Source organism: Hyla sarda, chromosome 6 (genome assembly GCF_029499605.1).
Source record: "Hyla sarda isolate aHylSar1 chromosome 6, aHylSar1.hap1, whole genome shotgun sequence".
Taxonomy (NCBI): Eukaryota; Metazoa; Chordata; class Amphibia; order Anura; family Hylidae; genus Hyla; species Hyla sarda.
In genome coordinates, this window is record NC_079194.1 from 303,885,107 (window position 1) to 303,899,700 (window position 14,594).

The 14,594-nt window shown below is 47.3% G+C and overlaps 1 protein-coding gene and 1 long non-coding RNA gene across 3 annotated transcripts in view; one reads left to right on the plus strand and one right to left on the minus strand.

Annotated features, from left to right (window-relative positions):
- Positions 1-14,111, plus strand: part of LOC130277349 (uncharacterized) — a 71,263-nt gene extending 57,152 nt beyond the window's left edge. Inside the window, exon 3 of the long non-coding RNA XR_008845436.1 lies at positions 13,313-14,111. This is a non-coding gene — a long non-coding RNA (uncharacterized LOC130277349). The remainder of the gene's footprint in view (positions 1-13,312) is intronic.
- Positions 6,814-14,594, minus strand: part of GALNT18 (polypeptide N-acetylgalactosaminyltransferase 18) — a 183,993-nt gene continuing 176,212 nt past the window's right edge. For both annotated transcript variants that reach the window (XM_056527964.1, XM_056527965.1), the window contains exon 11: positions 6,814-7,326. In XM_056527964.1, coding sequence (XP_056383939.1) covers positions 7,180-7,326 — 147 coding nt within the window. In that variant the 3' untranslated portion in view covers positions 6,814-7,179. The remainder of the gene's footprint in view (positions 7,327-14,594) is intronic.

Sequence of the window (14,594 nt, forward strand, 5' to 3'; positions counted from 1 at the left end):
CCAGGTCATCTAATATGGCTGCCAGAGGGCACCAAGTGAACTGATTAGACTCTTAATAATCGGATTTATGATCAGTTCACGTTATGTGCAGTTTTAATTTTCCTATGCAAAGTTTTTTGCATTTTTCATGCATTCTTACTGCATTTTTGGCTGTTTTTGCTGCAATGTTCAAGTAAATTACGGTATAACAGCCGCAGATCCAAAAAGAAAAAAAAAAACATGCAGCAAAACGTGCAATATGTGAACACAGCCTCAAGGGAAGTGTATCCTACAGTGGGGCAAAAAAGTATTAAGTCAGCCACCAATTGTACAAGTTCTCCCCCTTATAAAGATGAGGCTGTAATTATCATCATAGGTTATAACCTCAACTATGAGAGGCAGAATGAGAAAAAATCCATAAATCCCATTGTCTGATTTTTAAAGAATTTATTTGACAATTATGGTGGAAAATAAGTATTTGGTCAATAAGAAAAGTTCATCCCAATACTTTGTTATATCCCCTTTGTTGGCAATGACAGAGGTCACATGTTTTCTGTCTTCTCAAGGTTCTCACACACTGCTGCTGGTGTTTTGGCCCATTCCTCCATGCAGATCTCCTCTAGAGCAGTGATGTTTTGGGGCTGTCGCTGAGCAACATTGACTTTCAACTCCCTCCAAAGGTTTTCTATGGGATTGAGATCTGGAGACTGGCTAGGCCAATCCAGGACCTTGAAATGCTTCTTACGAAGCCACTCCTTCGTTGCCCGGGCGGTGTGTTTGGGATCATTGTCATGCTGAAAGACCCAGCCACGTTTCATCTTCAATGCCCTTGCTGATGGAAGGAGGTTTTCACTCAAAATCTCACGATACATGGCCCCATTCTTTCCTTTACACGGATCAGTCATTCTGGTCCCTTAGCAGAATACCAGCCCCAAAGCATGATGTCTCCACCCCCATGCTTCACAGTAGGTATGGTGTTCTTTGGATGCAACTCCGCATTCTTTCTCCTCCAAAAACAACAAGTTGAGTTTTTATCTAAAAGTTCTACTTTGGTTTCATCTGACCATATGACATTCTCCCAATCCTCTTCTGGATCATCCAAATGCTCTCTAGCAAACTTCAGACTGGCCCGGACATGTACTGGCTTAAGCAGGGTGACACGTCTGGCACTGCATGACTTGAGTCCCTGGCGGTGTAGTGTGTTACTGATGGTAGCCTTTGTTTGTAACTTTGGTCCCAGCTCTCTGCAGGTCATTCACTAGGTCCCCTGTGTGGTTTGGGGATTTTTGGTCACCGTTCTTGTGATCATTTTGACACCACGGGGTGAGATCTTGTGTGGAGCCCCAGATCTAGGGAGATTATCAGTGTCTTGTATGTCTTCCATTTTCTAATAATTGCTTCCACAGATTTCTTCACATCAAGCTGCTTGCCTGGTGCAGATTCAGTCTTCCCAGGCTGGTGTAGGTCTACAATGTTGTTTCTGGTGTCCTTCGACAGCTCTTTGGTCTTAGCCATAGTGGAGTTTAGAATGTGACTGTTTGAGGTTGTGGACAGGTGTCTTTTATACTGATAACAAGTTCAAACAGGAGCCATTAGTACAGATAACGAGTGGAGGACAGAGGCGAATACTTATTTTCCACCATAATTCGAAAAAAAATTATTTAAAAATCAGACAATGAGATTTTATGGATTTTTTTCCTCATTCTGTCTCTCATAGTTGAGGTCATAACCTATGATGGAAATTACAGCCTCATCTTTATAAGTGGGAGAACTTGCACAATTGGTGGCTGACTAAATACTTTTTTGCCCCAGTGTGTACATCCTGATCCCATAGAGATAGCGGCAGTATACAGATAGAGCTGGAGGGGATGTGTATAACTAATATATATCCTGATTCCGTAGAGATAACAGCAGAAGTATACAGAGAGCTGGAGGGGAGTTATGTACCTACTATATATCCTGATCTCATAGAGACAGCAGCAACAGTATACAGATAGAGCTTTTTGCTTAGTCTGAGATGTGGCTTATTGTTCTGACATCCAGATGCTGTGGTCGATTTACGTATCTCCATGAGGCTCGGACAGTCATAGATTTCATCCTCTGATCAGTGAAGACGCCGGGGGGAGGGTGGGCGCCACATAAAACCCATTTTATCTCTCATCATAAAGAATGATTATCTGTTTGGATTATCGCCTGCCAGCCACATTCCTCACAAGTGAAATGTTCTCACTGGAGATTTTCGGCATTGAAGTGGAGCGTCTCCGTGTCCATCTTACAGGACGCTATGTTCAGACTTTTCACACATTTTGGGAAAAATATCTGGATGATTCTGCAGCTTCAGAGCCGAAATCTCCCAAGACTCTCCGCTTCTTCAGTGTCAGCACAAAGTGTTGTCCGTACACTCCGCTCCGCTGTATAGAAGATCCGCAGAGCTGTACGGTGGAGTCTGAGGACTGGATTTAATAAATTCACAGATAAGAGTAGAATAAGGGACGCACTTCATTATAGCAAGTAAATACACTGCTTATTCTACGGGATGGTTCCCTCTCCAGTACCTGTGCATTACGTATGTATACTGCTCTTACAGTAGAGACTCCATAGTGGGACCGCTCTTACAGTATAGACTCCATAGTGGGACTGCTCTTACAGTAGAGACTCCATAGTGTGACCGCTCTTACAGTAGAGACTCCATAGTGTGACTGCTCTTACAGTATAGACTCCATAGTGTGACCTCTCTTACAGTATAGACTCCATAGTGTGACCGCTCTTACAGTATAGACTCCATAGTGTGACTGCTCTTACAGTAGAGACTCCATAGTGTGACCTCTCTTACAGTATAGACTCCATAGTGTGACCGCTCTTACAGTATAGACTCCATAGTGTGACCGCTCTTACAGTATAGACTCCATAGTGTGACCGCTCTTACAGTAGAGACTCCATAGTGTGACCTCTCTTACAGTATAGACTCCATAGTGTGACCGCTCTTACAGTATAGACTCCATAGTGTGACCGCTCTTACAGTATAGACTCCATAGTGTGACCTCTCTTACAGTATAGACTCCATAGTGTGACCGCTCTTACAGTATAGACTCCATAGTGTGACTGCTCTTACAGTAGAGACTCCATAGTGTGACCTCTCTTACAGTATAGACTCCATAGTGTGACCGCTCTTACAGTATAGACTCCATAGTGTGACCGCTCTTACAGTATAGACTCCATAGTGTGACCGCTCTTACAGTAGAGACTCCATAGTGTGACCTCTCTTACAGTATAGACTCCATAGTGTGACCGCTCTTACAGTAGAGACTCCATAGTGTGACCGCTCTTACAGTATAGACTCCATAGTGTGACCTCTCTTACAGTATAGACTCCATAGTGTGACCGCTCTTACAGTATAGACTCCATAGTGTGACTGCTCTTACAGTAGAGACTCCATAGTGTGACCTCTCTTACAGTATAGACTCCATAGTGTGACCGCTCTTACAGTATAGACTCCATAGTGTGACCGCTCTTACAGTATAGACTCCATAGTGTGACCGCTCTTACAGTATAGACTCCATAGTGTGACCTCTCTTACAGTATAGACTCCATAGTGTGACCTCTCTTACGGTATAGACTCCATAGTGTGACCGCTCTTACAGTATAGACTCCATAGTGCGACCTCTCTTACGGTATAGACTCCATAGTGTGATCTCTCTTACAGTATAGACTCCATAGTGTGACCGCTCTTACAGTACATAGGAAATATTTCCTGCTTTAGAACATAATTTCAAGGTTTAAATCCACCCACGGAGGGTGAATAAAATGGACAACCCCTGTTAGGTGCCCTTTATAAAGGTCGTCTCTGTGACATATATAGGGACTGACAATTGCTTTGAGCGGAGGTTGTCAATATCTGGACTTGTGGAGCTTGAGATGTTCTCTTTCCAGATGCAGTTTAGAGGGGAACTCCGGGGGAAACGTTGTTTTCAAATCAACTGTGCCAGAAAGTTAAAACAGATTTTAAATTGATTCTATATAAAAATATTAATCCTTCCAGTACTTAGCTGCTGTATGCTCCAGAAGAAGTTGTGTAGTTCTTTCCAGTCTGACCACAGTGCTCTCTGCTGACACCTCTGTCCATATCAGGAACTGTCCAGAGCAGGAGCAAATCCCCCTAGTTATCCTCTCCTGCTCTGACACATAATCGGAGGCCAGGTTTCATATTTCCCATGGGGCCCCCTATACTCTACGTACGTGACTGTGTTGCCACCTTGCTAGGAAAGCTCAGTGTCGCCTCCACTTTCAGGGGTCGCACACTTGGCATTAGTCACATGACTTTCCTAGATCTGTCATTAATGTCTTGTCGTCCCCCTCAGGATTTGGTTTTCCCGAGTCTTGTAAGATCTTCTGATGAGACTTGTCACTGCTGCGCTAGATTTCCTAATAATAATCTATGGGGGGGGGGGGGGGGGGTTGACCTCCTCAGAGTGACGCTCTGGGGCCTGAAGCGTCAGGGATTCGGTTCTGGCGGTGAAATATAGAGATATAAGAGAAGGTTACAGAATATCATACAGAATATCAGCTGGTTGGTGGGATTTCTCTGCACAGGACGCGGGGCTCCTACTAAACTACTATATAGTCTGTACTAGGGTCTCACCAACTATCAAAACTACAACTCCCTCTGCAATGCCCAATTACAACCCTCCCCCTCCTCCCACCACACTCTACCCAATCACAACCCTCCCACCACACTCCACCCAATCACAACCCTCCCTCCTCCCACCACACTACACCCAATCACAACCCCTCCTCCTCCTCCCACCACACTACACCCAATCACAACCCCTCCTCCTCCTCCAACCACACTCCACCCAATCACAACCCTCCCTCCTCCAACCACACTCCAACCAATCACAACTCTCCCTCCTCCTCCTCCAACCACACTCCACCCAATCACAACCCTCCCTCCTCCAACCACACTCCAACCAATCACAACTCTCCCTCCTCCTCCTCCAACCACACTCCACCCAATCACAACCCTCCCCCTCCTCCTCCTCCAACCACACTTCACCCAATCACAACCCTCCCCCTCCTCCTCCTCCAACCACACTCCACCCAATCACAACTCTCCCTCCTCCTCCTCCAACCACACTCCACCCAATCACAACCCTCCCCTCTCCTCCTCTCCAACCACACTCCACCCAATCACAACCCTCCCCTCCTCCAACCACACTCCAACCAATCACAACTCTCCCTCCTCCTCCTCCAACCACACTCCACCCAATCACAACCCTCCCTCCTCCAACCACACTCCAACCAATCACAACTCTCCCTCCTCCTCCTCCAACCACACTCCACCCCAATCACAACCCTCCCCCTCCTCCTCCTCCAACCACACTTCACCCAATCACAACCCTCCCCCTCCTCCTCCTCCAACCACACTCCACCCAATCACAACTCTCCCTCCTCCTCCTCCAACCACACTCCACCCAATCACAACCCTCCCCCTCCTCCTCCTCCAACCACACTCCACCCAATCACAACCCTCCCCCCACAACCACACTCCACCCAACCACAACCCACCCACCACACTCCACCCAATCACAACCCCCCCTCCTCCTCCCACTACACTACACCCAATCACAACCCCCCCCTCCTAGTCCCACTACACTACACCCAATCACAGCCCCCCTCCTCCTCCCACTACACTCCACCCAATCACAACCCTCCCTCCTCCCACCACACTCAACCCAATCACAACCCTCCCACCACACTCCACCCAATCACAACCCTCCCTCCTCCCACCACACTACACTCAATCACAACCCCTCCTCCTCCTCCCACCACACTCCACCCAATCACAACCCTCCCTCCTCCAACCACACTCCAACCAATCACAACTCTCCCTCCTCCAACCACACTCCACCCAATCACAACCCTCCCTCCTCCAACCACACTCCAACCAATCACAACTCTCCCTCCTCCTCCTCCAACCACACTCCACCCAATCACAACCCTCCCCCTCCTCCTCCTCCAACCACACTTCACCCAATCACAACCCTCCCCCTCCTCCTCCTCCAACCACACTCCACCCAATCACAACTCTCCCTCCTCCTCCTCCAACCACACTCCACCCAATCACAACCCTCCCCCTCCTCCTCCTCCAACCACACTCCACCCAATCACAACCCTCCCCCCACAACCACACTCCACCCAATCACAACCCTCCCCTCCTCCCCCACACTCCACCCAACCACAACCCACCCACCACACTCCACCCAATCACAACCCCCCCTCCTCCTCCCACTACACTACACCCAATCACAACCCCCCCTCCTAGTCCCACTACACTACACCCAATCACAGCCCCCCTCCTCCTCCCACTACACTCCACCCAATCACAACCCTCCCTCCTCCCACCACACTCAACCCAATCACAACCCCCCCTCCTCCTCCCACTACATCCAATCACAACCCTCCCTCCTACCCCCACAGTGCACCCAATCACAACTCTCCCTCCTCCTCCCCCACACTACACCCAATCAAAACCACCCCCCCCCCCTCCTTCCCCCACACTACACCCAATCACAACCCTCCCTCCTCCTCCCACCACACTACACCCAATCACAACTTTTCATCTTCCTCCAATCATACCCTTTCCTGCTTCACCCAATCACAACCCTCCCTCCTCCTCCTCCCACCACACTCCACCCAATCACAACCCTCCCTCCTCCTCCCACCACACTCCACCCAATCACAACCCTACTTCCTTCTCTCATCACATTCTCCATCCAATCCTACCCCTCCCACCACAATCTCGTACTCCCATAATAAACCACACATGAAGTCATCTTTTGTATCCATAAAATTTATTGTCCATTATAAATATTTTGAATTTTTTGTTACGTATTTACACTTGGATGTAAAATTCCCCCCTCTGCCATCTCCACCGTCCCCTCCACCATTCAACAGCTTTCTAAAAACCTTTAAAAATATTCCTAAATAAAAAGTCTACATCCCGTGACCTGCTCCACATACTCACCCATAAAAAACAACAGAAAAATACAACCAAACAGCAGGCAAAGTTCTATCATTTGCTACACGGTAGCAAAGGAATCAAGTAGTGTGAGGACAGAACCTGTGCTGAGCGTATCCCACCCTCTTACCCCCTTCCCCCCTGCTGGACGCGGCAGGTATTACAGGATCCGCATTTTTGCGTTAAGTTGAGATGGTCTTGTGAAAGTTTGTTATACTCCACTTCTGTCCGCTGCATTTCTGAAGCACCAGCTGGTAGCCAAACTCGTTGTCGCTGTTTTCCTGCAGCTCCAAGCAGCGCTTGGATTTCTTATTTTGGATTGATCCTCCCTAAACAGTAAGGAAAAAAAATTGGCATTAACATAAGATGACAATGGGAGTCCAGAATAATAGAAATACTGCTGGGAGTTGTAGTTTTTGCAACAGCGGCCAAATATTAATACACTACACTTGTACATGAATTCTGCAGAGGGGCACTTGCCCAACCCTTCTTTCTCTGACATCCAGCATCAGAGTCAAAAGACCATTGTTCACATAGATCAGTGTTTCCCAACCAGGGTGCCTCCAGCTGTTGCAAAACTACAACTCCCAGCATGCCCGGACAGCCGAAGGCCGTCTGGGCATGCTGGAAGTTGTAGTTTTGCAACAGCTGGAGGCACGATGGTTGGGAAACACTGTTAGAGGCAGATACAGGGCTCCTGCTTTGAATCTCTTTCTCCATGTTCTTTGTGGGCGGAGAAAACAAGGCTCCACCCCTGCAGAACTGCTACAACAGTCTGAGAGTCTTGATTTTGTAAACCACTGCTCTAGAATATAGTCCTGCTTTGAAATATCAATAAAAGACAAACGCAATAGACCCTGGAGTGATCTCCCCCTTTCCTATCACTCCCCTATAATGCCTGTGTCAGTCCTCACTGCAGACCTGTCATTATGTAACAGTATAGTGCACAGTACAGATATAAAGCCGGAAAAATCTATAAAATCTGATACTATGCAGAATAGAGAAGATAATATCCTTCCCCCCCCCCCCACCTACTGCCCCCTGAACACTCTCTCTTGGGGTCTGTAATAGAGTATATATAAGATTTCTGATCATCACCACTGGGCTCAATTACTTACACAATTTGCATATGTAACTGGGACAACATATTGAGAACATACGATGTATCGAGAAAAACAACTCCGCTCTGTGAGGCTGCCAGGATTCTGAGCATCTATTTCGGGAGACCCCCACAGACTGCGGCATCGCTGCCTCCTGATATCTCACACTGCAGGGACCTATATGATTTATTATACCCCAGAACTGCACTCACTATTCTGCTGGTGGGGTCACTGTGTACATACATTACATTACTTATCCTGTACTGATCCTGAGTTATATCCTGTATTATACTCCAGAGCTGTACTCGCTATTCTGCTGGTGAGATCACTGTGTACATACATTACATTACTTATCCTGTACTGATCCTGAGTTATATCCTGTATTATACTCCAGAGCTGTACTCACTATTCTGCCGGTGGGGTCACTGTGTACATACATTACATTACTTATCCTGTACTGATCCTGAGTTATATCCTGTATTATACTCCAGAGCTGTACTTGCTATTCTGCTGGTGAGATCACTGTGTACATACATTACATTACTTATCCTGTACTGATCCTGAGTTATTTCCTGTATTATACTCCAGAGCTGTACTCGCTATTCTGCTGGTGAGGTCACTGTGTATATACATTACTTATCCTGTACTGATCCTGAGTTATATCCTGTATTATACTCCAGAGCTGTATTCACTATTCTGCTGGTGAGGTCACTGTGTACATACATTACATTATTTACGCCAAGTTTGCGCTTCTCCATTCCATCTTCTCCACCACCCCCCACAACCATAGGAGGTCTTCTGGATTCCTACCATTCTTTGTTTTTCCTATCTCCCTTTCAGAAACTGCGCCTATAGTGTTTGAGGGCAGTGAAAGCGTTACATTTGTCACAGTAAACCGGCAAATCTGCTGGTTTACTGTAATATCTTGCTGGGCAGCGGTTAAAGCGTCGGCCCAGCAAGGAGGGGGTTAACTAGCACTGCTGGGCAGTGCTAGTTAACTCATTGGATGGAGGGGGGGTTGTATACATTTATACAGACATCTATATGGCGTATAATGTATACAGTGAAGAGAGTGATACTTACCATCTCGTGGCTCGTTTGGGCCTCCTCTTGTGTAGCCCAGTCTCTACTAGTGATAACATCACAAGAGGGGCGGAGCTATGCAAGAAGATGCCCCATCCAGCGACGAGATGGTAAGTATTACTCTCTTCAGTGTATATGTTATCCAGCCATATAGATAGCTGTATAATGTATACAACGTCCCCTCCCCCTAGGAGCTAACTAGCGTTGATGAGCAGCGCTAATTGACACCTTCTTGCTGGGCTGAACTGTACTCGTGGCTGTCAGCTGCGAGCACAGCTCAGCCCCGATATTGCCAGGTTTGGTAAAGTTTGAAAGTTTGGTGAGCCGAGAATCCCTGGCAAATCCAGCTTTTTGGGGGACTCAGCTTGCTTAACTCTAACCATGGACAAGGGGTGGCGCTATTCCTGGGAAACAAAACCAGAACCTTATTGAGCTTCGTGATATGTTCCAGGACTCTGCACTGGGTCTCTTAAGATGCAGCGAGGTTGTGCGCTATGTTCCCGGACGAAATAATGTGTGAGGATTGAGCGTTATATAATGTGGGGAGATTCCTGTCTGTAAAGAGCCTATTACAGCCGGCGGCGCCGCTGACCGCACTGTAATTAAGTCAAGAAAGGTCAATGGCTTCTTAATGCGAAGATGAGATTAAGCCAAAACGATCATTAAACGTCTCATCACTGCTTTATGGCCGCATCACCGGGTGACAACCGATAGTCGCCATTATGGTGCGCAAACGGTGATCACCTTATTGTTCCCAAACTCTTGAAAGGCGAGATGGCCTTGTTCTTCACCTCTCTACTACTGCTCTATGGCTTCTCCCCCTAAAGTGAGGCAGAGACCTACAAACACCCTGCTCAGAACTTCTCTCGTGCTGCACCTGTAATCTGGACTGTGCACTGCAATAGATCGGGGACTGAACAGATCCAACTAGTGTATGGAGTCCCTGCAAGTATACAAACTAGAACTCAGCCAAAGGAAGAAAATGGTCTCTTTAATGCAGTGTTCTCACACTGTGGCCCGCCAGAGTGATGCTTACCATCTCGTCGATCGTTTGGGCCTCCTTGTGTAGCCCAGTCTCTACTAGCGATATCTCAAGAGGGGCGGAGCTACTCAAGAAGCGGCCCCGTCCAGCGACGAGATGGTAAGTATCACTCTCTTCAGTGTATATGTTATCCAGCCATATAGATAGCTGTATAATGTATACAACGTCCCCTCCCCCAAGGAGCTAACTAGCATCCCTCAGCAGCTCTAATTAACAGCTTCTTGCTGGGCTGAGCTGTACTCGTGGCTGTCAGCTGCGAGCACAGCTCAACCCTGACATTGCCAGGTTTGGTAATGTTTGAAAGTTTGGTGAGCCGAGAATCCCCCACAAATCCAGCTTCGGGGGTCTCAGCTTGCTTAACTCTAACCATGGACAAGGGGTGGCGCTATTCCTGGGAAACAAAACCAGAACCTTATTGAGCTTCGTGATATGTTCCAGGACTCCGCGCCGGGTCTCTTAAGATGCAGCGAGGTTGTGCGCTCTGCATTTTATAATGCAGGGATATTCCTGTCTGTAAAGAACCTATTACGGCCACCGGCAGCGCTGACCGCACTATAAGTCAAGAAAGGTCAATGGCTTCTTAATGCGGAGCTGAGATTAAGCTGAAACGATCATTAAACGTCTCATTACTGCTTTATAGCCGCATCACCGGGTGACAACCGATAGTCGCCATTATGGTGCGCAAACGGTGATCACCTTATTGTTGTTCCCAAACTCTTGAAAGGCGAGATGGCCTTGTTCTTCACCTCTCTACTACTGATTTATGGCTTCTCCCCTGAAGTGAGGCAGAGACCTACAAACACTCTGCTCAGAACTTCTCTCGTACTGTGCAGTGCATTAGATTAGGGACTGAACAGATCCAACTAGTGTACGGAGTCCCTGCAAGTATACAAACAAGAACTCAGCCAAAGGAAGAAAATGGTCTCTCTAGTACGGTGTTCTCAAACTGTGGCCCTCCAGATGTTGCAAAACTTCAACTCCCAGCATGCCCGGACAGCCGTTGGCTGTCCAGGCATGCTGGGAGTTGAAGTTTTGCAACATCTGGAGGGCCACAGTTTGAGAACACTGCTCTAGTGCCACCTTATGTGTAAGCTACGCTGTAAGACAATGTCCTACCCATAAAGGTGCCTTGGAACATGACCAGGAATATTAGCCAAACCAATGGCTGACAGTAAAGAGAACCAAGAGAGCGAAGCCTTTGATGCAGATTGTATGGTGGATAAAGGTTCTTACCGGAGAGGCCTGGCTGGTGCACGGAGTCTAACAGGGAGTAAAAAGTATCCAAATTATGTACACTGGGTATATTTATGTTTTTACTACCAACAAGTGACACTAGGGAGACAAATGTTCTTGAACCATCAACTTGTTCGGGATTCAGTCATCTGTGTGTTTCCAGATCCTTCTATTTTGATGCCCACCACTCGATAAAGACCAAAGAGCTAAGACCCCCCTCCTCCCCCGGGGATATAAATGATTGGTCGCTTTCTCTTCTTCACACATCCAGGAATAGCTCTGTCCAGGTTGTGTTGCGCTGCTGGAAAGGTGAATCCGCGTCAGTGTAAAGGCCAGTGTAATGGATGACTCTATTAGAGGCAGCTAATGACCGGTGCGACTGTCTGCAGAGAAGAAACCGGCCCGGGGAAAGAAACTGGCACCAAGGAGGAGGAAATCTCCACAGGAAAATAAACAGGCACAGAGGAGGAGAAACCGGCACCAAGGAGGAGACACAGGCACCAAGGAGAAGGAAGTCTGCACAGGGAAATAAACAGTCACCGAGGAGTAGAAACCTTCACTGTGGAGTAGAAACCGTCACAGAGGAGAAGAAACCGGCACCGAGGAGGAGACACCGGCACCGAGGAGGAGGAAATCTGCACAGGGAAATAAACCGTCACTGAGGAGATGAAACCGGCACCAAGGAGGAGGAAATCTCCACAGGGGAATAAACTGGCACCGACGAGAAGAAACTGGCACCAAGGAGGAGGAAATCTGCGCAGGAAAAGAAATCGGCACCGAGGAGGAGGGGAAACAGACACAGAGGAGAAGAAACCAGCACTAAGGAGGAGGAAATCGCCACAGGGAAATAAACCGGCACCGAGGAGGAGAAACTGGTACAGACGAGAAGAAAGCGGCACCAAGGAGGAGGAAATCTGCGCAGGAAAATAAACTGGCACTGAGGAGGAAGGGAAACCGGCACCGGGGAGGAGGGGAAACCGACACGGACAGGAAGAAACCGGCTCCAAGGAGGAGGAAATCGCCACAGGGAAATAAACCAGTACAGACTAGAAGAAACCGGTACAGACAAGAAGAAACCGGCTCCAAGGAGGAGGAAATCTCCACAGAGAAATAAACCAGTACAGACGAGAAGAAACTGGTACAGACGAGAAGAAACCGGTACAGACGAGAAGAAACCGGCTCCAAGGAGGAGGAAATCTCCACAGAGAAATAAACCAGTACAGACGAGAGGAAACCGGTACAGACGAGAAGAAACCGGTACAGACGAGAAGACACCAGCTCCAAGGAGGTGGAAATCTACACAGGGAAATAAACAGTCACCGAGGTGAAGAAACCGGTACATACAAGAAGAAACCGGCACGAGGAGGAAATCTGCAAAGGGAAAGAAACTGGCACTGAGGAGGAGAGGAAACCGGCACCAAGGGGCACAAAATGGAACAGGGGAAGAAATCGGCACCATGGAAAAGCTCTGCACAGGGTAAGAACCTTTGGCAATGAGAAACTTGCACAGAGGAGCAAACATGCGCTGGGGAGGAGCTTGTACGGAGGAAATACATGCGCCAGGAAGGAGACCTGCATCGGTAGCACAGGCGGAAAGGATTAGTTTAGCAATAGCTGGAGGGCCGCAGATCGGGGAACAATGTGGTAAAGAGTGATATACTGCAGAGTAATGGAGGAATTGCAGTAATGGTGACAATAATAATCCATTTATGACACTCTCTACATGTGACTGCACTTGATAACTTAGTTTATTTGACGTTATGATGTCATTTTATACAATATAAAACTCCACATTTGTTATGCACTAACCCCCCGGCAGCCATTTCCCTGCCTCTTGCTTATGTATTTTTTGTCTAGAAATCTCGAGTCCTAAGTGCAAAATGACTGAGATGAAGCAGAAAATGACACCGATAACAAGGCGCCGAGCGGTTTGTGGCTTCGCAGCTGATGGTTTCCCCGAACGCGGACGGAATAAAAAACTAGAGCGCCACAATTTCTTTCTGTTATTTGGCCTCTTAGTCCGGGCTAAGATATTGTGATTTCCTGACCTCCCGCAAACACGAGGCCCAGACCGCGGCCGCCAGATGAGCCCAGATCTGGCAATTTGTCACTTTCAATTTCTCCAGTCAGAAGACGATCCGCAGAGTATACGGTCTGAGACGACGCGCAGAGATTTGTCCTCTTCTATTTTCAGGAGTCAGGAAATGGGTTCCTGCATGTGACAAGCTGTGAAATATAGAAGAGTCTACGGAGAGATGACCTGAAAACACCAGCGCAGAGCACGACCGCCGCCGCCACAGAGGCTCCGTAACAGCCCAGATACCGGGATATTGGATCTGTAAGGTCACGTAATACATTTATACATCAGAGAGAAAATCAGGAGCCTCAGAAGACGGGATATAAACCTGGAGACATCACCGATGGATTATATATAGAATGAATCAGAGTGTATATACATGATCATAAAATACATTCAACCCCACAGCTGTACTCACTATTCTGCTGGTGAGATCACTGTGTACATACATTACTGATCCTGTACTGATCCTGAGTTATATCCTGTATTATACTCCAGAGCTGTACTCACTATTCTGCTGGTGAGGTCACTGTGTACATACATTACATTACTTATCCTGTACTGATCCTGAGTTATATCCTGTATTATACTCCAGAGCTGCACTCACTATTCTGCTGGTGAGATCACTGTGTACATACATTACATTACTTATCCTGTACTGATCCTGAGCTATATCCTGTATTATACTCCAGAGCTGTACTCACTATTCTGCTGGTGAGGTCACTGTGTACATACATTACATTACTTATACTGTACTGATCCTGAGTTATATCCTGTATTATACTCCAGAGCTGTACACACTATTCTGCTGGTGAGGTCACTGTGTACATACATTACATTACTTATCCTGTACTGATCCTGAGTTATATCCTGTATTATACTCCAGAGCTGTACTCCCTATTCTGCTGGTGAGGTCACTGTGTATATACATTACATTACTTATCCTGTACTGATCCTGAGTTATATCCTGTATTATACTCCAGAGCTGTACTCACTATTCTGCTGGTGAGGTCACTGTGTATATACATTACATTACTTATCCTGTACTGATCCTGAGTTATA